The sequence below is a fragment of the Pecten maximus genome, chromosome 12 (assembly GCF_902652985.1).
Source record: "Pecten maximus chromosome 12, xPecMax1.1, whole genome shotgun sequence".
NCBI lineage: Eukaryota > Metazoa > Mollusca > Bivalvia > Pectinida > Pectinidae > Pecten > Pecten maximus.
This window is the reverse complement of record NC_047026.1, coordinates 1814017-1839032: the sequence shown is the minus strand read 5'-3', so window position 1 is coordinate 1839032 and position 25016 is coordinate 1814017. Positions and strand designations below refer to the sequence as shown.

Below are 25016 nucleotides of genomic sequence, written 5' to 3'. Positions count from 1 at the left end.
GAGGTGTTTGTTTGTTTGTTTGCTGGATTTATCAAACTGTGAACAGCCAGGGTTAATTTGAAAGCGAGGTCTCCTTGTAGTAGTTCGTGACTACCTCAACATACGAGAGACCCATCGCATAATATTCAGAGCAATTAGGGTAAAGCGTCTCGCTCAAGGACATAACATACACAGACCGGTCTGTTTCTTACCTTCCCGTGAAACACAAACCGACACGGGTGTCGAACCAAGCACCTCGGATCTTCACCTGAGGTTACGTGGTCGGCACTCTAACCGACTGAGCTATCGCGGCCCCATAGGGGTGTATGTTCCCGTCTGCTCGTTCCAAGAAGTTTATCTGCGGTACCGATCCCACAGAGTGATGTTTATTAGGGTATGCTGTGATGCTTTCAGTCAGTCACTCCCGGGAATCTGTTACCCGAGGAACTGTCACCGGTGTGCCTGGGTGGACAAATGCTACGGCGGCTGAGCTGCTAGTCTTGATACCTGTCAAGTAGATACATGTATACTGGATAATATATATATCTACCTGTGCTCAGGTAACACGGCATAAACAAATCATCACCGTTAGAGAATAGTGGTTATAATAGGATCGTAAACAACATGCATCTGTACAACGTACACATGCCAGCTACTAACCGTGAGAAAGGTAGGTAAACCTCACCTGTGCGTACACCTGTAATTAAGGGTTAGCCATGTATAGTGACCGTTACAATAGCTGTTTTCTGTTCATTTATTGATATCGCCAGCGGCGATAATGTTGATGATGCTGGGAATAGTGCAACTCCGTGGGAAATTACTTTTTACGTTAATTATCTAGAACGAACTAATTATATTACTATTCTATCCACCATATACGTATTGTAGTTTCAAGTAAACACTATTGAGTGTCGAGTATATCGTTTGCGGAGTAGACGGGGCAATTTCCTCATGTGTACGTATTCATACATGTATTGTGCACGGCGTATAGTCCTTGTGAAATTGACACAATAGTATATATGGTATGTATTACGCATCAAAACCATTGTCATGCTGCTTTATAAAGCACATTTTGTCCTAAATAATTACAGCTGTCGAAGATCGTAAATACAAACAAAAATAGATTATATCCTTTATGTAAATCGTACGTTTATGTTGCAATAAACAAAAAGGATGCTGTCTACCATTTGTAGTGTTTGTCTACAGAATACGGTATTTAAAAAATGCATTCTGCCTTTAACCAACGCAATGCTATATCTGAAATGTCGATTACCGCTTACAACCGGTTTCTTGTAATCATGTTGTCTTTCGTTTTGTTTCGGTGTTTTGAAAATACTTTTCTTTTGGGCATAGCCGTATAATATTCTTGGGACCCGGCTATGACGCAACAGGTGGCATTACTGGTCAAGATGAAGTATGTGATTGGTCAATGTAGCGGTAAATGCAAAATGCAGATATGCAGTTAAAAACGAAACAAAGTTAAGATTGCAAGCTGAATAAGTTGATGCATCTCTTCAAATAACTCATTAATAAAATCATATTCCTGATTCAAATGCAGTCATATTATCACCAAAATTGATTCAAACTGATTTAATTTTGTTATCTGTGCTGAAACACATTAGTTCGTTCATTTATTTCACCAACAGTTTTATATTATCAACTCCAACATTAAAACTATGCCGTTTATCTTTTTTAAAGATATTTCTTGTTTTTAATTCTCATTGCTTCAAAAAGTATCAACATAACTGTTAGTTGCTTTTGTATAAAATATTATCAGTGATAATTTTGTAAATATTCTCTGTGTCAAACATGTTCGTAATTTTGTGTCGATGTCCCTTTGTACTGAGATCCAGGATTAATATACACACGGTCAGTCACGGTAGGGGGTGGGGGTTGTCGGGACCTTGTAAATGGGACAATATTGACATAGAGGACGCACATTCCTATTATTTTACGACAGTGTAAACAATTCATGTCGTATACCTAACATTCAAATGGATATGTGTATCCGCACTGTCCGGAAATATGTTTGGAAACAGCGGTAGTCCTAATCCGAACTCCGCCACCGTGGTCTCCCCTTCTTCGGGGACATTGAAACCGAAATTGAACTGCTTTAGACATAAAAAAATATAACACTTTTAAACGCATATTATGAAATTTTTGGATGGGCGGGGAAAAAACGATACTGAGAGTAAAACTGAAGTGTGGTAAAGTATTTTTTAAATTCTTTATTCAACCTTCAGAGTTGTTTCCGAGAGTTGTTTCCGAGAGTTGTTTCCGAGATTTGTTTCCCTGGAAACTGGACATACTGTAAATATTTTTTTCACGTGAATGTCGTACATCCACTGACTGGGTTGATGTCCATCAAGTATGTACATATATCTGAATTATATTAATATACTTATTCGGCATATGATGCTCGTCACCAAATCGGAGTTGTCCAATTCGATCTAACGAAATGTTTGCTTTTCCCCTTTCATAGTAAACGCATGAAGAGTGTTTATGTGTTGAAGGATGTACCACAAAAGTGTTTTGTTCTCTATAAATGAAAGATATATTTGATCAACATGTATATCGATTGTCATTTCTAGCGTAAATCACACCGAGGAAAATATCAGTTACATTTTATATAAGGAACTGAACAAATATTGGGATATCACTGTCGTTATTGAAGGACTAAAGCCACCAAATAGAGGGAAAACATCAAATATTTGTCTTTGTAGAATTGTCGGCAGAGTATGTAACGTATTTATATAGTAATGTGATCAATTATACGATGAATCTGGTAGCTATATTCTCATTATTTGACGGACAGCAAGTTTTTGTCCAGATGTGTGCGTGACAAAATTTCTTTTATGAGAAGTTTAACATCGATAGATACCGAATTTGGCCGATATCTTCATACCTATATACCGCTTGTCACAGCATCACAAATTTCGAATTATATATAGTTTGTCTGTCAAACTCATTTATTTAAGCATTATGGGATATGTATCTCAAAGTAGAACTCCACAACCGCCGATTTGTCGAAACAAAAACATATACATGTCGAAACAAAAACATACTCTCGCGGATTAATCATTAAAAATGAATGTTTGTTTTGCTCCGAGGGGACGTGCTATATTGGAGAATGATGAAATTTCATTCATTAGTATCTTTCCAGCCTAACCAACGTGTATAATGAAAGTCGCTTCAGATTTACCATCATAATCACATGTCCTTCCCATACATACATTTACATATATGCATGTATATTTGATTCACATATACATGTACTAGCTCTTACGTTGCAAATGAAATAGTGCTTTTATAATAAAACGATGCGTATAATGTATTATCAGTGCAGTAGATATTGACTTTTGGTTTCTCTTGACCCATACTGATTGGGAGTTGTTTTTTGTTTTTGTTTTTGTTTTGTTTGTTTGTTGGTTTTTTTTGTTTTGTTTTGTTTGTTTTTTTTGTTGTTGTTTTTTTTACTGATATTGCCACTTTTTTTTGTATTTCCAGACATGACTACCTGGTCGCTATGGCAGAAGATGCCCCCGAGATATCAGCTGACGACACGCAGTCCGCTGGAGTCGGAGGAACCGGAAGTTCTCATAGACGACCGACCGCGCACGCCCAGAACGCCAAGACCTATGACGTCTCCAAGATCACAGGGCGACACGAATGCGCGACCGTCACCGAGGGCTTATATTGCCGGAAGTCCTCGCCAAGGAGAGACCCGAACCACCAACGTTCCTAATATGCGTCGACCGCTATTTCCAGGACGAAAATCGAGCTATATCGATCATGTAAAGACTCAAAAGAGAGTCAATTCTGCGAGGATCAAATTGGCTGCAAACCCGTCCCCAACTACGCGTCCGTCTCGACAGAGAGCTAAAACAGCTCCGCTAAACAGTCCGAGGAGTGCCGAAGTATACTGTAGTTCTAGAGCGGGATCGATTTCACAGCAACAAAATAGAGACACTTCCGAAAGTTTAAAGACGGAAAGTACAGGGGAATTCTCAACGAAGATAGATTTGTCTCCTGACGTGATTGGTCTTGATGATGATCGGTCTTCTTCAGGGGCGTCGGGGTTTTCACAGAGAGAAATTCCTCCGAGGAAGTTTATTGTGCGGGAAACAGACGAAGGAACTCTATATATAGACAATGGTAAAGTAGTTTTCTTCCGAAAAACTCGTCAGAACGGAACTGATCTGATGAAAATTAATGGTGTCGGGTCATCAGAAAAGGGTGGGTTTCTGGCTAGTATTCGGCGCGAATATCTCAACAAGCCGCGTTATCTTGCAAACACAATGAAAACACATGGTCGGACGTCAACAAGCGAAGACCGTCTGATTCAGCGCGAAAGACTCACATACAATCAGAAAGGTTGGCCATATACTGGATTATTATTCTAGTGATGACGAGGATCAAATTTCTATGGATGATTTGTCAAGATACACTAAGAGTCCGAAATCTTGGAGAAACACTTCGAGCACTAGAGAACTGTCACCGCGCGTGAGGAAAATTTATTTAGACGAGAATCCTCGTCGTGATCGTCGACATGCGTCATCGCATTATGACGTCATGGATGATCAAAGTGCGTACCTTAAACTGACAAGTCAGTCAAAACTGCATGACAGGAAGTTTTATCTGCGCACGCCCGGATTTCAGATGCTTGTCCCAGGCGCTCAAGGAATCACCGCGGCCAATTTTGAAAAGAACTGTAAGTGCGGGATGTGTCGTATTGAAATGCAAATATCGCTGCTGGCACAATTAGGAATACAATTCCCGGTTCAGGAAGCATTTGCCGAGGAGCATTTTGTTAAGCAAAATCCAACAAAACAAGCTGAAGAAGATACACAAACTGAAAATAAAACTTCACAGACAGAAATCAAAATCGTGGAAAAGGAGAAAGCACAGACATCAAACATAGCGGAAGTACCGAGTCGTCCGGAACAAGTATTAACAATCACCTTACCGGAAATGACATCAGAAAGGGAAGCAACTGATATTTCGACACGAGAATCTGCTAGAGAAACATACAGAAGTGTTCCCGGAGACTGATCACTGGTGTTGTGGACGTCAACAGGTATCTGTTGATAGGGGAGGTAACTCGATAATACTGTAATATCCTTTGTGTCTGCACTCGCTACACCTCTGCTGTTTTCGTAACTACATCGCGAAGACTACCGGAATCACCCGCATTTGGAACACCTCGGCCAATTCGCTGCGGTCATCTAACCTTTGATGGAAGGTACTCAATCGGAACCCCTCGTCATTTTCTCCGAAACTAGACTCGGACCAAAGTAGTAACCATTTTGGACTACTTTCGATCACATGACACAAAAAATGGCGGCGCCCATGTTTCATTAAACGGCGAGATTCAGCGATCATCATAAATCGACATGATGTGCAAAACGGTAGTTAATGGGATGTCAAAAGTTTTCCTCATCACGATTGTAGTATGTCGTTATATTTCTCATATTTCGATCATTAGGAAGTCGCTGATTTACCTCCAAGTAAATATTTGTCTAACAGTCTCAAATGGTAATGTTATGTTTTGTCAACGTTGGTTCGAGTGTCAAGTAGGGTATTTCTGTTACTCAATACATATTAGTTCTCTAATTTTCTTAAATGATTTCGACAGATCTCACCCTGGATTCTTTTATCTTTTAAGATATATATATATATATTTGTCATGACAGGTCTGATATAATATATATGTACATCAATATACAATACAATGTATACATTTGTATATGCCAAGATATCTATAAACATCATCATTCCTGCCATCTCATTATGACAGCCACATTTTTATCAATTGCAAGATTTGCAGAACATCATGATCACCTTCAAATATGATATTTTTGTAGATATATTTATATGTAAAAACACTGAAATTTAAGACTCATAATGTGGAGGAATTAGCATACCTGAATGTTATGATTATGATATTTCAAGTACAATTGTATTTCTTATTGATATACATCCAAATTATCACTAGCATAAAAAGACTTCTACAATATCTGAATTACATGTATGCAGGAATGTTTATGTTATAAATGCATATAAATTATAATATGAAATCTAGACAAAAGTAAAATACAGAAAACTTGTAAACACGGCCGAGATAAGTTTTCATGAAAGATGTGTTCTCCTTTCTCTAACTTGAAAATCATAAAAATAGAAGTGGCAGCAGATATATGTCTAGTCTGATTCATATTACACCAGACCCAGAATATCTGTACTGTTCCTCCACAGCTGGATTATAGTCTGATTTATATTATACCAGACCCAGAATATCTGTACTGTTCTCCCACAGCTGGATTATAGTCTGATTTATATTACACCAGACCCAGAATATCTGTACTGTTCTCCCACAGCTGGATTATGCACTCATACATTATATACAGGGTATAATGATCATACCTGCACTTTGATAAAGTCTATTTTTTTTCAATATTAACAAATCTTTGCAAATATTATATATATATGTATATACTATTATATTATTTTCATCAGCATTATACAGAACACAACCATGTGTCATCCACAAAGGCAAATGAACCAGGATGTTTTCTATAGGAAAGTGGTTAACATGGAGTTTTTTTTTTCCAAAAAGCAAATAAAATTCCTATTAGAACATTATTTCAAATAATACAAAACCCGTTAAAGAATGGTGAAATAAAATATGTTTATGAGGTATAAAAATACATAGTTAACCCTGAAGCATATCAATTTGGTATGATTCTATTAATATATTATGATAGAGGATAAAGTTTACTAATGGTAAAATCATTATCCGGTTCTCCAACTTTTCTTCTATCATGCATGTCTCCACATATATGTCTCCAGAAATGTGTTTTTTCTTATCTTGTTGTGTTTCTTTTTGTTTAAAGTTCACGGATTTGATTTTTCTATATGATTACATCCATATACACTGTACATACCAGAAAAAATATTGATGTGATGGAAAATTGCCTCCTAGGTCGGTGAAGGAAAGCTTGGAATAGCCCTTTATGAAAACCTGAACATTGACAAGTCAACTTTTGTTGCTTCATGCTAAAGCTAAAACAAAATGTGTACCAGTGTAAAAAAAACACCAGCTAAAAGTGACTTGACATTTTAACAGTGACATTGACTGTTGACACAGTGATAATTATCTCTGGTCAGCTGAACCAAGACTGAATTTTGTTAAAAAAATAAACTTAAATAATTCATTAAAACCTGGAGCAGAAGGTCATTAACTGTTGTTGACAGATATCATATGTAATTAAATCACTGATGATATCGCAGTTCAATCACCTTTTTATTTCACTCCACAATCCAAGCGAAATATATTCTGAAGAAGTTGAATTCTAGTCTTGTTTACTTTTTAATTAAAATTAAATTGAATTAGAAGATTGTTCCAAACTACACTTACTGTACTTAAAGATTTCTGTTAATTATTCACCTATAAATAGGATTGATAATGAAATTATCATTATTATTGAGCAGTATCTATACCGAATGAGGTGTTCTCACAACTCAATACCTATAAACTCTTTAATCAACACAAAAAAGGACATTTATCATAAAATTCAACAATCTATTGCTTCTGGTAGGAGTGACTGTTAAGGAAAAGTTTGAAGTACAATGGAGTAAATGGTAAAAAAAATTACAGTAGTTAATTCATAAGTTGGGTATTTGGTTTGAATTGCCAAGTATGATTGAACTATTACTATTACAACTATTATTGATATCATTTTTACACTTCACAAGAAGCACCCTTTTGTACTTACTCCCAGCCCTTGACAAAGCCAAACATACTAGTATTTTTTTGTCTTTTTTTCCACTATCTTTCCTAACTTCTTCTCTCTTTCACACTTTCCTGTCCATCTTGACAATAAAGTGAAATATTTATCATAATTAATAAATTAGGAATACCATTTTGATATAAAATAGGCAATTCATTAGTTCATATGTGATTGGATTGGAAGTTCAATATATGTATGCCATATATGCATGGTAAAAAAAAAAAATTCTGATGGGTATTTTGATGAATATTATATGCAATGACATGTTGTTTTTATGTCAATATTCAGCTTGTAATGAAAAACAGTGTTAAAGAGGCTGATGATGAGGGTGAGGATGTAACAATCAGGTATCTAACATAACAGTATATATCAGGATAGTACATTCACATGATGATGATGATGATGATGAGATTGTTTGTTGTACATTTGAGAGTGAGATGATACATTATAATTTGACAACAGTTGTGTTGATATATCTTGTACATGAAAATGAAAAAAAAAAGAATAAATTACACTTGTATATACATGTACAAGTAATAAATCTCTGGTCAGCTGATGTCTTATTCAATTAAAAACTTTGCTTGATAAATTAAATGGCATGTCACTTTCATCCATTAGAATACATGTACTGTTCCTAAGTTGAACTTAGGTTGGTTTGTTTGCTAGTTTCATCACCACACATATGGTTCAGTCATGCAGGATCATTTTGAGGCTGGGTCTCCTTGTAGTAGTGGGTGACTACCTCACTGAATAACACACAGGAGACCCTGAACATATGCTTGGATAGATGTCAATTGATGTCTCATAATCAATTAAAGTGTCATATTCCAGAAAACTGTGAGAACAATCACACTGGTAACCCCAAACTTTTCAATTTCCTCGTGCCAGTGTTAATTTTTAAACACAATTGAGGATTTAAATGTTGCACGAGTGAATGAAGTGCATGTGTGACAGTGGTATTATTAGTAAGTGAAAGTGAGGAAATTAAGTGCAAGGTATTAATGTTAAAGGAAAGGAATTTATTTTTATCCATCTTTCGTGTTCCACCAGAGTTATCGCCCCTCACTACCCAAGCATATTGACTAATGAGTGAAAAGTACAAATTAGATCCAAGCTATTATTGTTGAATCTCTTAGATAACCTCACAATCTTCAAAGTAAATGGTTCAACTGACCAATCACAACAGTTGTTAATTGCCAACAGATTTCATATCAAGCTCTACAGAAACATACAAGTGCCATGAACAAATCAAACATAAAAACTGCCAGGAAAAAACTGAGAATTGACAATACACCATAGAAATTGTAATTAACTCAATTTCAATTTTCAATTTCTTTATTGACCGTAGGCCTTAATTGTGGCCCATAAGTACATAATACAAATACACAATACATGAAAATGACAATGAAACAGCAATGCAATACATTGTGGAGAACGGGTTACATATGTAAAGATCGAATCTTATTTGCTTCGAATATGAATTTACCCAGGTTACATAATTCTTTGGTAGTATTGACACTTAATAACTGTATTAATTTAAACATTGATGGCTTTTGCCAGTAGTACTTTTCAGAAAGAATATACAATTACATGATAAAACACCACTGAAATTATACACAAGTGCATGGGTTCGGGAAAATTTCTGTAATATTATTTTTAAAACATCCACTTCACTAAAAGGTTTTTTTTTTTATAAAGTTATATATGTATATAGGTTTCAGAATCAAGGTTGCTACCTGTGAATTAATGTAAAATTTAAAATCATATATAAAATGCATTTCAAATACGGTATTTGATGACTCAATGATGTAATGTCTAATGTTTAAGATTTTATTTTATTCTTATGATAATCATACTCATGACACTTATTTTTTTGACTCAAGCATCTACCCGAATTAAATCAGTCTAGCTATTATTAATGTGTATTCTGGGTGAGTTAACTAACATTTATGACATTTGGCAGACAATAGGACTTTTTTGGGATAATTTTGTTGATATAAGGAATGCATCGCTGTCGATAAAAAAATATTGGATCTAATAAAAACAATAACCTGGCTGTAGAAGTTTCATGTACCGGTACACACACAGTAGTTCTGTAATCTTTACAAATACGGTTGGATCATAAATATAACACAAAACTAAAATGAAAAACATGTCAATAACACTTATATAACGCTTACTCTTCACATATACAGTGAAATACTTAAAAACCGCATGGAATAGACTGGGCGCAGCCATGTTGTTTACCCTATCGACAGCTATAGTTCGCGGTAATTTGGTCATCGTCCGGCGAATCACCTGGACCCATCATTTTCATGTGTATTCATACACTTACCTCCGAGCCTACGTTCGCAGACGGAGGCGAGGTGTTCCGATTGGGAAGGTACTGTAATCGGGGCGAGGTGTTCCGAATGAATCAGCCGATGTCAGCCGAATGCTAGTTTCTGCTTCCCTAACTACAGTAACGTTATATATTATATTTGCATTCAAATGAAGGAAATATTCGCTTATGCTAATTGTGTCAAGTGTATCTTTTGTCGGCATTATTCGTTGTCATAGTTACATAACTACGTCACCACAAACGGTCCGGCCTGTTTTGTCCATATATTTCAAGACTGTCCGGTTTGACATGGCGCCCGAATTTCTCATCATATTTACATACAACACAATTATTCTTATTTATCAGAACAGTTATAAGCGATTCGTTGGTGAAAACTACAGGAAGGTTATGTCACGTTGAGAGTTATATTAGGAGAACTTTGTCAAATTTACTCGCAAATTATAATTCCGCGCGGGATCACACTGTGTTTTGTGGTTTTTGTATTTCTTTGGACCATTAGCATTTATGAAATTAAGGAAAAAACTGACATGTTTCGTCCAATTGCCTCATTCAAGTGTCACGTGTCATGGCTAGGATGTGTTAAGCTGATATCTTTCCCTTACACGTAAAGCTGGAATTATTTTGAGATTTAATTTCAATGAACATTTAATGCTTAGCCTAGTATTTTGAGATAATAAAAAATCGGGATGAAATTTTCTTGCAAGCATTTTTTTTTTGTGATAAAGTGCATCAAGATTATCGGATACGTAAAAATTGCGAATATCCACAAGACGGGATTTTAGATGTCTAAACTTTAGTTGTCACCGCTTACAATATATGCATAGGAAGTAATTTCTATTGTGTAAGTGACAATTAATACCTATTCTTTGCTTAATGGCCTTTTCTATAATAATAATGTTTTAGATATATATGGTATAACGTGAAAATCTATAGAATACACTATGTATTTGAATTGATAAAGAATGTCATTTGGTAATGGAATACGAAAATAACGCTGAAAGTTACAATACAAAAATCACACCGAAATCTTCTACAAGCAATACGAAGGGAAATAACTCCGGCATACTTGGGATCACTACACCATGCGCAGTTATAAATCATCTTCAAATATATTAATTTCTATTTTGATATTCAACGCTAACATATGGTGACACAATTAAATTACAAATTCAATGCTTTACGGATTTGTGACGTAATGTTATCAATAACTTATCAGAATCTCCGTTATAAAAAAAAACTTTCAATAATCTGAATCAGTTTCAGTCTTTGTGAAGGATTATATAAGTGCGCATTGTCCTGAGTGTCTGTTTTTGTGAAGTGCAGCATGACTCACGAAGAATCGTTTAAAATACGGCATTGTATGGGTATGATTATTTGTGCAGTTGGCTCTCTAAACAAGTGCGTTTGCACGTGCAGTGCTCTCGTGATAGGTATAATGCAGACTGGATTCCAGCGCGGCGTGCTTACAATACCACGAGCAATGATACACGGATGTGTTTCAGTTCAAGTAATTCGAGATAAATAAGACTACTTCGACATATACAATGTATACACAGACACGGTTATACTTTCTCAGCCAGCAGATTAACCGGATGTACACGTAGGACACCCACGTGCATATTACAATTGATTCAAGAAATCAACATGTGATTTCGTTTTGGCGGCTGTACCACGTCTCTGAGGCTTTGATATATGCTGTGGTGCTATTCTAAGTTTTATGTCCGACAATTGTATTATTCAGACTGACAGAGCAAACCTATACTAAAGGTTTGTGCACAGTTGGAAAAAAACAGATATGAATTACATATGAAGTTATTAAATCTATTGTTTTATTTTACAAGAAAAAATTAACCTTTCAGAGATAATTTGTTTAAAAAAATTACCAGCCTTTGTCTTAATCCTTCGAGAAATATATCTAGATTACTCACCCGGAATGTCTATGTCAATGTATGCAAAGCGAAGAACGAGACTATCAATTTTAACAATTTTTTTCAGTCTTAATGGAAATAGGGGCGCAAGAGGTATTTTATTTGTAACAAACTCATAAAATCCGTCACAAGTCCGCGAGTTAGTACGCAAATATTATACACTTGTTGTTTGTTTACTGGGTTTATCGACCCGTGAACAGACAGGGTTATTTTAAGGCGAGGTCTCCTTGTAGTAGTTGGTGACTACCACATTGAACAACATACGGGAGGCCCGTCGCATGCCATCTAGAGCAATTATGGTAAAGTATCTTGTCCAATGACAGCACAGACCGACCCGTTTCTCAACTTCCTGAAAAACACAAACCAACACAGGTTTGGTAGCGTCGAACCGCTCACCTTGAATCTTCCCCTGAGGTTAGGTGGTTGACTGAGCTATCACGGCCCCTTGGTATTATACACATCCAGGGGTCAAAATCGAGTTAAAGTTTAAATTAAATTTTTACTGACCTCGAGTTTTCCGACTTATCTTTTCTAAACATGTAAATGTTGACTTGGTATACTCCTTTATTTTATTCAATACGCCACCAGCACTACAATACAATCAATATTGTATTACATGTAATTCGTTTCTTCTTAAATTGATGCTGTCCAATTTTGCTTTTGAGTTTTTCATATTGAATCATACCTATGAAGTTCACGCCTGACCCGATGAAGGATTTAAGAGATGTGTTTTTGTCATAAGAGACGTGTTTTGGATGTGTAGCTAAAATGTTCCATGCATCAGTTTTTGATTAGTTTTAATTAAGTGTATTTAAAGATATATATTGTTTAAATCGCTTATTAACCCTTGTATTTGTATATCCTAAAGTAGCAACATTCATCTTATTCTTAGATCTCTGGATCTGTCTTTCGTCCTGTCATTCTTCTTTGCTTTTCTTTCTCGTAATCATTATAATTTTACCGTGTCGCTATCACAATCTTTGTAATATATATTTGTGATGGGAGCTTTTATAAGTTGTTAAAAATTGCGCCCAATCCAGTTGTGTCTAAACACTAAAATACGTTTAAAAATCATCGGTAAGTAAAAGGACTCCGGCAATCGGAACACCTCGCCTCCGTCTGTCTAGTTTCGGAGAAAATGACGAGGGGTTCCGATTGAGGACTCGGGGTAACCTTATCGCTTAAGTCGTTATCATACATAATGTAGACAAAATGCGTAAATCATTCGACGTTCTGTCTGGTGGGTGGATTAGCACCATAATTAAATATTGTTACGTGTGTAATCCATCTGGTAATATAGCGCGCGCAACGCACGTGATGAAGACAGCAGCCCCAGCACCTCTGCCAGGAGCTCCTGTCCGTAAACTACCGACCGGCGTCGGCTCACTTTATTAGTATCCTCTCGTTCCTGCCAAGTTTCGTCCTTGACGTTATAAATTACTGAAAGTCTTCACTTTCAAGGATGAAGTCATAAAAACAAACGTCATCTGCATGAAAATATTGAAATAAACGATGATGACACCAAACGCATGAAATGTATTCCTCGCTCTCACGTGCTTTAGGTAAACATGCTGGATCCATTACGGTTAGGTTTGAATTAGCATCATAACTCGTAACTTTTTTTAACATGTTTAGGTATTAAAATACAATTTATGGCACTTCAAGGAATTGATTTAGCAGACAGATAATCATTATGTTTGAAATAACCAGCAAGTTTTAGACATTTTTTACTTGAATTTTTTCAATAAAGATAATTCAGTTAGCTCACCCTTTCCAAATGATTCAACTGCAAAAGTAATTATAGTCTTTTACAATTAAAAGACAAATAAGAATAGAAAAAAATATAACTTTAAAGTTTGCATACGAAACAACAATTTTACAAACAGATCGTATCATTATGGTATTAAACATATCTTCAATTTTGATATTTTTCTTCTTCTGAATATCATGATTGTTTTTCTGAAAACGGTATACTGTATGGCATTGAATGTTGGTGGTGTGAAACATTCGTGGTTTTCGTGATGGATCAAGAACCACGAAAATAAATACAATGGATTTAGCCGAAATACATATATATATTAAACTACTCTCTTGAAACTAACTTGAAACTACGAAAATACCAACAGGGCATTTTCTCGTAATAGAAATAAATGTACATGTACCTTCCTAGGAGTCCGATATACCTTATACAGTCAGACATTGTTCTTATTCACTTAAGGAAATAAACAAAATGGAATTTAATTTGTTGTAAATCAAACAAACAAAAACCACCAACAATTATATGATAAAAATAATTATCTGATTATGTGATGACGGTAATTAAGGTTCTGATACAGGTGTAATAGATGAAGAGACTTCTGTATGTAGAGTTGCAGATGCTGAACACTCCAGGTTAACATCCAAATAATACATACTTTATGAAATTAAAACACAAGCCATCACCCGGAGGGCCCCCACGTCAGACGGAGGGCGTGTCGCGAACAACACGTTTTTATGACACAGTAAAGGACGGATTCGACATTCATTAATTTATATTTTAAGCATTTTGCTCGTTTTATGACTTGGAACGACTCTGTAGGGGCGTTTGGCAGTCTGGAGCGTCTGTTGTAAGAATCGCTGTCTTTGATGGTACAGGTTTGTAGTGTGGAAGTTGAAGAGAAAAGCATTTCTGGTAACAAGCTTATGAACACCGAGGTGTATTTTACACAAATTAGCCCGATATTATATTGAAATAAAGATCATATGTACTTGTGTGGCATGAACCGGTGATACAGTTAATATGAACTATTGATATAACAGAGTGTTTTAAATTAATTTGAACAAGTAGTATGAATCAGCAAAATTAATATTAATCTATGGCATATTTATTATCAATCTGTATAATTATATTTTGTTTACACGGTGATATAATTATGCTTTGATTACATCGTGACATTGTTTATACGGTGATGTTGTTTACACGGTGACGTTGTTTACACGGTGATGTTGTTTATACGGTGACGCTTTTTTACATCGTGATGTTGTTTACACGATGATGTTGTTTACACAGTGACGTTGTTTACACGGTAACGTTGTTTACATGGTGATGTTGTTTACACGGTGACGTTGTTTACACAGTGACGTTGTTTACACGGTGACGTTGTTTACACGGTGACGTTGTTTACATTGTGACGTTGTTTACACCCTGACGTTGTTTACACAGTTACGTTGTTTACACGGTGATGTTGTTTACACTGTTATGTTGTTTACACGGTGAAGTTGTTTACACAGTTACGTTGTTTACACGGTGATGTTGTTTACACGGTGACGTTGTTTAAACTGTGATGTTGTTTACACGGTGACGTTGTTTATACGGTGATGTTGTTTACACGGTGATGTTGTTTATACAGGGACGTTGTTTACACGGTGATGTTGTTTACACGGTGACGTTGTTTACATGGTGATGTTGTTTACACGGTGGCGTTGTTTACATGGTGACGTTGTTTACACGGTGATGTTGTTTACACTGTGACATTGTTTACACGGTGATGTTGTTTACACGGTGACATTGTTTACACGGTGACGTTGTTTACACGGTGACGTTGTTTACATGGTGACGTTGTTTACACGGTGACGTTGTTTACACGGTGATGTTGTTTACACGGTGATGTTGTTTACATGGTGACGTTGTTTACACGGTGATGTTGTTTACACGGTGACGTTGTTTACACGGTGATGTTGTTTACACTGTGATGTTGTTTACACGGTGACACTGTTTACACGGTGATGTTGTTTACACGGTGACGTTGTTTATACAGTGACGTTGTTTACACGATGATGTTGTTTACACGGTGACACTGTTTACACGGTGATGTTGTTTACACGGTGACGTTGTTTACACGGTGATTTTGTTTACATGGTGATTTTGTTTATACAGTGACGTTGTTTACATGGTGATGTTGTTTACACGGTGACACTGTTTACACGGTGGTGTTGTTTACACGGTGATGTTGTTTACACGGTGACGTTGTTTACACGGTGACGTTGTTTATACGGTGATGTTGTTTACATGGTGATGTCGTTAACATGGTGAAGTTGTTTACACAGTTACGTTGTTTACATGGTGATGTTGTTTACATGGTGACGTTGTTTACACGGTGATGTTGTTTACACGGTGATGTTGTTTACATGGTGACGTTGTTTACACGGTGACGTTGTTTACACGGTGATGTTGTTTACACGGTGACGTTGTTTACACGGTGACACTGTTTACACGGTGATGTTGTTTACACGGTGACGTTGTTTATACAGTGACGTTGTTTACACGATGATGTTGTTTACACGGTGACACTGTTTACACGGTGATGTTGTTTACACGGTGATGTTGTTTACACGGTGACGTTGTTTACACGGTGATTTTGTTTACATGGTGATTTTGTTTATACAGTGACGTTGTTTACATGGTGATGTTGTTTACACGGTGACACTGTTTACACGGTGGTGTTGTTTACACGGTGATGTTGTTTACACGGTGACGTTGTTTACACGGTGACGTTGTTTATACGGTGATGTTGTTAACATGGTGAAGTTGTTTACACAGTTACGTTGTTTAAATGGTGATGTTGTTTACACGATGACGTTATTTACACGGTTACGTTGTTTACACGGTGACATTGTTTACACGGTGACGTTGTTTACACGGTGATGTTGTTTACAGGGTGATGTTGTTTACACGTTGATGTTGTTTACACGGTGATGTTGTTTACACGGTGATGTTGTTTACATGGTGATGTTGTTTACACGGTGATGTTGTTTATACAGTGACGTTGTTTACACGATGACGTTGTTTATACAGTTACGTTGTTTACACGGTGATGTTGTTTACACGGTGATGTTGTTTACACGGTGATGTTGTTTACATGGTGATGTTGTTTACACGGTGATGTTGTTTACACGGTGACGTTGTTTACACGGTGATGTTGTTTACACGGTTATGTTGTTTACACGGTGATGTTGTTTACGCGATGACGTTGTTTACACGGTGACGTTGTTTACACGGTGATGTTGTTTACACGGTGATGTTGTTTACACGGTGATGTTGTTTACACGATGAAGTTGTTTACATGGTGACGTTGTTTACACGGTGACGTTGTTTACACGGTGATGCTGTTTACATGGTGATTTTGTTGATACAGTGACGTTGTTTACATGGTGATGTTGTTTACACGGTGATGTTGTTTACACGGTGATGTTGTATATACAGTGACGTTGTTTACACGGTGACGTTGTTTACACGGTGATTTTGTTTGTTGTCAATATATTCTGTGATCCATGACTGTATCGATACGTATGTAATCAGCCCACACAGTAACTCGTTATGTTTTAAAGATGACGTATATAATGGGTGTGGTACAGACTCGTTAGGTCGGCAAACAATACAAGTCTGTTTACTTTGGTTTATTTATTAGCCATATCTCTCAATCATGTGTATTTTCACACAGGGCAAATATACAAGGACAGCTTATACGATAACATCGACACACAAAGATATAATTCACCACAACATCAACGCAGAAAGGCAGAATGTTACACATCCTCAGCATACAAAACCGAGATACACAACACAAAACAACACACTTCAGAACCGGCACACAAAAGGAGAATTAAAATCACAGCGTCAAAACACAACGACAAAAAGACAAACTTCAGAATCAGCACAAAAAGGAGAACTTACGTCACAACGTCAACACAAGATGACAAAATATACCACAGCGTGAAGACAAGACGACAAAATATACCACAGCGTCAACACACAGCGACAAAATATACCACAGCGTCAACAAACAACGACAAAATATACCACAGCGTCAACAAACAACGACAAAATATACCACAGCGTCAACACATCAACAAAATATACCACAGCGTCAACACACAACGACAAAATTATAACACAGCCTCAACACACGACAAAATATACCACGGCGTCAATAAACGACGACAGAATAAACCACAGCCTCAACACACAATGACAAAATATCCCACGGCGTCAACAGACGACGACAAAATATACCACGGCGTCAACTCAGGACGACAAAATATACCACAGCGTCAACGCACAAACAAAATATACCACAGCATCATCACACAACGACAAAATATCCCACGGCGTCAACACACAACGACAAAATATACCACAGCGTCAACACACGACGACAAGATATACCGCAGCGTCAACATACAACGACACAACATACCACAGCGTCAAAACACAACGACAAAATATACCACAGCGTCAACACACAACGATAAAATATACCACAGCGTCAACACACAGCGACAGAATATACCACAGCGTCAACACATCAACAAAATAGGCCACAGCGTCAGCACACAACGACAAAATATACCACAGCATCAACACACAACGACAAAATATACCATGGCGTCAACACACAACGACAAAATATACCACAGCGTCTACACACAAAGACAGAATATACCACAGCGTCAACACACAAACAAAATATACCACAGCGTCAACATACAAACAAAATATACCACAGCGTCAACACACAACGACAAAATTATACCACAGCGTCAACACACGACAAAATATACCACGGCGTCAATAAACGACGACAGAATAAACCACAGCCTCAACACACAATGACAAAATATCCCACGGCGTCAACTCAGGACGACAAAATATACCACAGCGTCAACGCACAAACAAAATATACCACAGCATCATCACACAACGACAAAATATCCCACGGCGTCAACACACAACGACAAAATATACCACAGCGTCAACACACAACGACAAAATATACCACAGCGTCAACACACAAACAAAATATACCACGGCGTAACCAAACGAGGACAAAATATACCACGGCGTCAACACACGACGACAAGATATACCACAGCGTCAACATACAACGACACAACATACCACAGCGTCAACACACAGCGACAAAATATACCACAGCGTCAACATACAACGACACAACATACCACAGCGTCAACACACAGCGACAAAATATACCACAGCGTCAACATACAACGACACAACATACCACAGCGTCAACACACAATGACACAATATACCACAGCGTCAACACACAAACAAAATATACCACAACATCCTCACACAACGACAAAATATCCCACAGCGTCAACACACAACGACAAAATATACCACAGCGTCAACACACGAACAAAATATACATGTACCATGGCGTCACCAAACGAGGACAAAATATACCACGGCGTCAACACACGACGACAAGATATACCACAGCGTCAACTTACAACGACACAACATACCACAGCGTCAACATACAACGACACAACATACCACAGCGTCAACACACGACGACAAGATATTCCACGGCGTCAACACACGACGACAAGATATACCACAGCGTCAACATACAACGACACAACATATCACAGCGTCAACATACAACGACACAACATACCACAGCGTCAACACACAACGACAAAATATATCACAGCGTCAACACACACCGACAAAATATACCACAGCGTCAACACACAACGACAAAATATACCACAGCGTCAACACACAACGACAAAATATACCACAGCGTCAACACACAACGACACAACATACCACGGCGTCAACACACAACGACACAATATACCACAGCGTCAACATACAACGACAAAAAATATACCACAGCGTCAACACACAACGACACAATATACCACAGCGTCAACACACAACGACACAATATACCACAGCGTCAACATACAGCGACACAATATACCACAGCGTCAACATACAACGACACAATATACCACAGCGTCAACACACCGTCAACGTCTGACTTCTACTGCCGTTACTCGATGTACTCCGACGTTGAACCCCATGTGGTGCTGGGCACTCTTTCCTTTCAGGAACAAATACATCCGCTGCCTGTTTCTTTGTTGAGTCGTCGAGATTTCATTCTAACTTAATGATTGTCTTTCCTAGTCGATATTGTGTTCGTTTATTGTCTTCATGGTAGCAGTTCATTTATTTGAGATTTTTTTCCGCAAAACATGTTTAATAAGGGACCTTTTATATTTCAGCATTGTTTTATATTATTATCAGTAATGTTACCTAAATGGCCAGGTACGGACCGTAGGCCGGTGGTTTTTCTCCGGGTACTCCGGCTTTCCTCCACCTCCAAACCTCGCAAGTCCTTAAATGACCCTGGTTGTTAATAGGACGTTAAACAAAAACAAACTAAACCTAAATGGCCAATATTTCTACATCAGTTATTATAAATACGTACTTTGATATTCTTAACAACAAGTATTATGGTTAACTATATTGACAACGGATTGTACAGAAGACTCACAAATGAATACGATTTGAATGATAGACATAGATTTAGTCTTGTGATTAGTGTAAAACTACATCTTACAGCTGTTTTGTCTGTCTGGGACTCGTCAGTGATGCCAGGGACATCATACAGCTGTTTCGTCCTTCTAGGACTCGTCAGTAATGCTGGGGACATCATACAGCTTTTTTGTCTGTCTAGGACTCGTCAGTGATGTTAGGGACATCATACAGCTGTTTCGTCCTTCTAGGACTCGTCAGTGATGCCAGGGACATCATACAGCTGTTTCGTCCTTCTTGGACTTGTCAATGATGCTAGAGACATCATACAGCTGTTTCGTCCTTCTAGGACTCTTTAGTGATGCTAGAGACATCATACAGCTATTTCGTCCTTCTTGGACTTGTCAATGATGCTAGAGACATCATACAGATGTTTCGTCCTTCTAGGACTCGTCAGTGATGCTAGGGACCAAAAATGTGTAGATCAAGAAGAGTAGACAAAATATTGAAAACATTAAAAGGAATGGACATCAAAACGATAATTTGTTTGATAATATTCTATGGAGCAAGACAAAAAACAGCATACCGGTAAAATCGACATAGTCATGTAACAATGTTCTTGGGTGATTGTGAGGTGGGGGTGCCCTGTGGCCAAATCTTTCAAAAACATTTTTAAATGTATTTAAAGCGTAGGCCCTATGTGCAAACGGCAATTTTTGTTGTATGAACCTATAATGAATATTCAACCTTTTGATGTAACAAAATATAACACATCCATGTACATATGTATTCCTAAATTTGGTCGTCTACTCATTAACTGATTTCATCAGACACGTGTAAGGATGCAACAGTTAATTAAAAATGAACAAAGGCTTCATAAGATAATAGGAAATTACGCAAGCCACATCCATTTCTGGACAACGTGTGTGGTCGTTTTGGCCTATTCCCCAAAAGCAACACGAAGAAATAATATTAAACGGGTTGCTAGGTCCTGCTCGCCTACATAGGTTTCGGTGAAGTGATATTTGACTGGTTCCGAGAATTTGGAATGACAATAAGTAAAAAATGTGAAAGTTATGGAATTCAAATCTCTGGTTTTTCATATACTTTCTTAATCTTTATTCTACATTCTAGTCCGGCTGTCTTCGTGCAAATTGTTTCTCCGTGTTTTCTGCTGTTTTTTATTGTGCAGTTCCTGGCTTAATCTTTGTTCTGACGTTTTCTAAGTTTTAAATTTATTAAAATATACCTTTAATATTTTAGAAGTACTTATTTTCATGATAACAGTACATGTATTTTTTTCTGTTTCATGTACGTTCTTGTTGAAGATCTGCAGATTTTTATTTAACAATGACCCATTATAAGTATAAACGATATTCTCTAATAATTATCAATATGGCAAAATTTATTATCGTCTTTTATCAATAGACTCATGAGGCGACATCTAAATCCATATCGCCGTATTCTGTTCTGGGACAAACTCGAATATTTCGTTTTCGCTTCTGTATTATGCAACGTGGTGCATATGTTGCCGCGCAACTGCAGGGTTGTTGAGTGCACGCACGTGCAAAGGACTACACGTGTATTTAATGAACTAATTTGCTCTATCCATTGCTCATTATGTGCCCGAATTATATGCTGTTTCACATTTGTGTCGCAATGTAAAGCGTAATGACTTTGTTTTAAGACAATGTTGTACTAATACGAGTTTTAGGCTCATTACATACTTGGCTGGGATTTGTGTTAGTAAGATGGGGATACCACACACAAAGTGAAATGTTTTCACCCGTGAGGGCCCGTGCTTGGAATCCTCGCCACGAATGAGGACTGTTCAGGAGGTTCCGGTAACTCAAACGTATTAGAACTCGGCGTATTTGATTTACATGAAAATCAAGGTAATATGTTACAAATAAAACCGTGTACACGAACAAAATAAGCGACCATGCTATGGTACTGTAGACAGGTGATAGTTATAGACAGGTGGTAGGTATAAACAGGTGGTAGTTAAAGACAGGTGGTAGTTATAGACAGGTGGTGGTAATAGACAGATGATAGGTATAGACAGGTGGTAGGTATAGACAGATGATAGTTATAGACAGGTGGTAGTTATAGACAGGTGTTAGTTATAGACAGGTGGTAGGTATAGACAGGTGGTAGTTATAGACAGGTGGTAGGTATATACAGGTGGTAGGTATATACAGGTGGTAGAAAAAGACGTGTGGTAGTTATATACAGGTGGTAGTTATATACAGGTGGTAGTTATATACAGGTGGTAGTTATAGACAGGTGGTAGTTATATACAGGTGGTAGTTATATACAGGTGGTAGGTATAGACAGGTGATAGTATATACAGGTGGTAGTTATAGACAGGTGGTAGTTATATACAGGTGGTAGTTATATACAGGTGGTAGTTATAGACAGGTGGTAGATATAGACAGGTGGTAGGTATAGACAGGTGATAGTATATACAGGTGGTAGTTATAGACAGGTGGTAGTTATAGACAGGTGGAAGATATAGACAGGTGGTGGATATAGACAGGTGGTAGATATAGAGAGGTGGTAGTTATAAACAGGTGGTAGATATAGACAGGTGGTAGATATAGACAGGTGGTAGTTATAGACAGGTGGTAGTTATATACAGGTGGTAGTTATATACAGGTGGTAGTTATATACAGGTGGTAGTTATATACAGGTGGTAGTTATATACAGGTGGTAGGTATAGACAGGTGGTAGTTATAGACAGATGGTAGTTATAGACAGGTGGTAGTTATATACAGGTGGTAGTTATAGACAGGTGGTAGTTATAGACAGGTGGTAGTTATAGACAGGTGGTAGTTATAGACAGGGAGTAGTTATAGACAGGTGGTAGTTATAGATAGGTGATAGACAGGTTATAGTTATAGACAGGTAATAGACAGGTTATAGTTATACAGGTAATAGACTGGTTATAGTTATAGACAGGTAATAGACATGTTATAGTTATAGACAGGTAATAGACAGGTTATAGTTATAGACAGGTAATAGACAGGTTATAGTTATAGAGTGGTTATATACTGGTTATAGTTATAGACTGGTTATAGACTGGTCATAGTTATAGACAGGTAATAAACAGGTTATAGTTATAGACTGGTTATAGACAGGTTATAGTTATAGACTGGTTATAGACTGGTTATAGTTATAGACAGGTAATAAACAGGTTATAGTTATAGACAGGTAATAGACAGGTTATAGTTATAGTTATAGACAGGTTATACTTATAGACAGGTAATAGACAGGTTATAGCTATAGACTGGTTATAGTTATAGAAAGGTAATAGACAGGTTATAGTTATAGACAGGTAATAGATAGGTTATAGTTATAGACAGGTAATAGACAGGTTATAGCTATAGACAGGTAATAGACAGGTTATAGTTATAGACAGGTAATAGACAGGTTATAGTTATAGACAGGTAATAGACAGGTTATAGCTATAGACAGGTTATAGTTATAGACAGGTAATAGACAGGTTATAGTTATAGACAGGTAATAGACAGGTTATAGCTATAGACTAGTTATAGTTATAGACAGGTAATAGACTGGTTATAATTATAGACAGGTTATAGTTATAGACAGGTAATATACTGGTTATAGTTATAGACAGGTAATATACTGGTTATAGTTCTATACAGATTACAGACTGGTTATAGTTATGGGACAGTGGTACTTATTTCCAATAATCAAACCGAACGAATAGTGTAATTATGGTTACTTTTTTATTTAATGTAACACAAAACGCTGATTTATGATGTAATTTTATGTAAATGCTGTCTGGTGTGTTTCTGTCCATTCTGTCCAATTGTTAGTGTTACACGTTACAGGGAGTGGTGTGGTGTAACAGGTTGTACGTGGTGATTTCAGTCGAAGTCTGATGCTTGCTCATAATGTAATAAGAAAACCGACATAATATCATTATTTCAAGTAGACTCTAAAGCTGGTGCGTAAAGTTCATGTTAAGTTCTGAATGTTCTAAGCGACCATAACTGTAGATTTCATGCTCATTAAAGCGACTATAACTGAAGATTTCATGATCATTGAACGGTGATTTCTTCTGATGAATAGTGAAATGGGTTTAAAATATAACGATAACAGAGCATACACCGTAAAATGTTCTGTACATATATATGTTTTCGGGTTTTAAAACGCTGTCTATTTTGCTTGATGTTTATCAACAATGCCATACGGAGAATGCCGAATGGGTCACGTGGGTGCGATTGACGAGCTCGTGCAGCGTTCGGTTTGTTTGTTTGCTGAGTTTATTGCCCTGTGAAAACCAGGATCATTTTAAGGCGGGTCTCCTTGTAGTAGTTGGTGACTACCTCACTGAACAACATACCATGGGGAGGCCCGTCGAATACCGTCCAAAGGAATAAGGGTAAAGTATCTTGCCCAAGGACACAACCACGACAACTTATGAGAGGTAACACGTGGATTCTTGTAGGACGTACCAAATGGTTGTTATTATTTTGCAGTGATCAAGTGTTGACAAAACACGATTGCAGATACTTCTAATTATCCTAATTAAGGAAAAGTCTCGGTTAAAAGATATTTTAATTAAAACATATAAGCGTATTGACCCTGGTATTATTTTCCAACGGTGATTTTTACAG

At 37.1% G+C, this 25016-nt stretch overlaps 1 protein-coding gene across 1 annotated transcript; it reads left to right on the top strand.

Annotated features, from left to right (window-relative positions):
* The first annotated feature begins 391 nt into the window (after positions 1 to 391).
* Positions 392 to 5227, top strand: LOC117339660. The gene is given in 3 exon segments (XM_033901373.1): positions 392 to 649; positions 3487 to 4349; positions 4351 to 5227. Coding segments are annotated over 3 exon segments (1590 nt in total). The 5' UTR covers positions 392 to 603; the 3' UTR covers positions 5032 to 5227.
* Positions 5228 to 25016: the final 19789 nt, after the last annotated feature.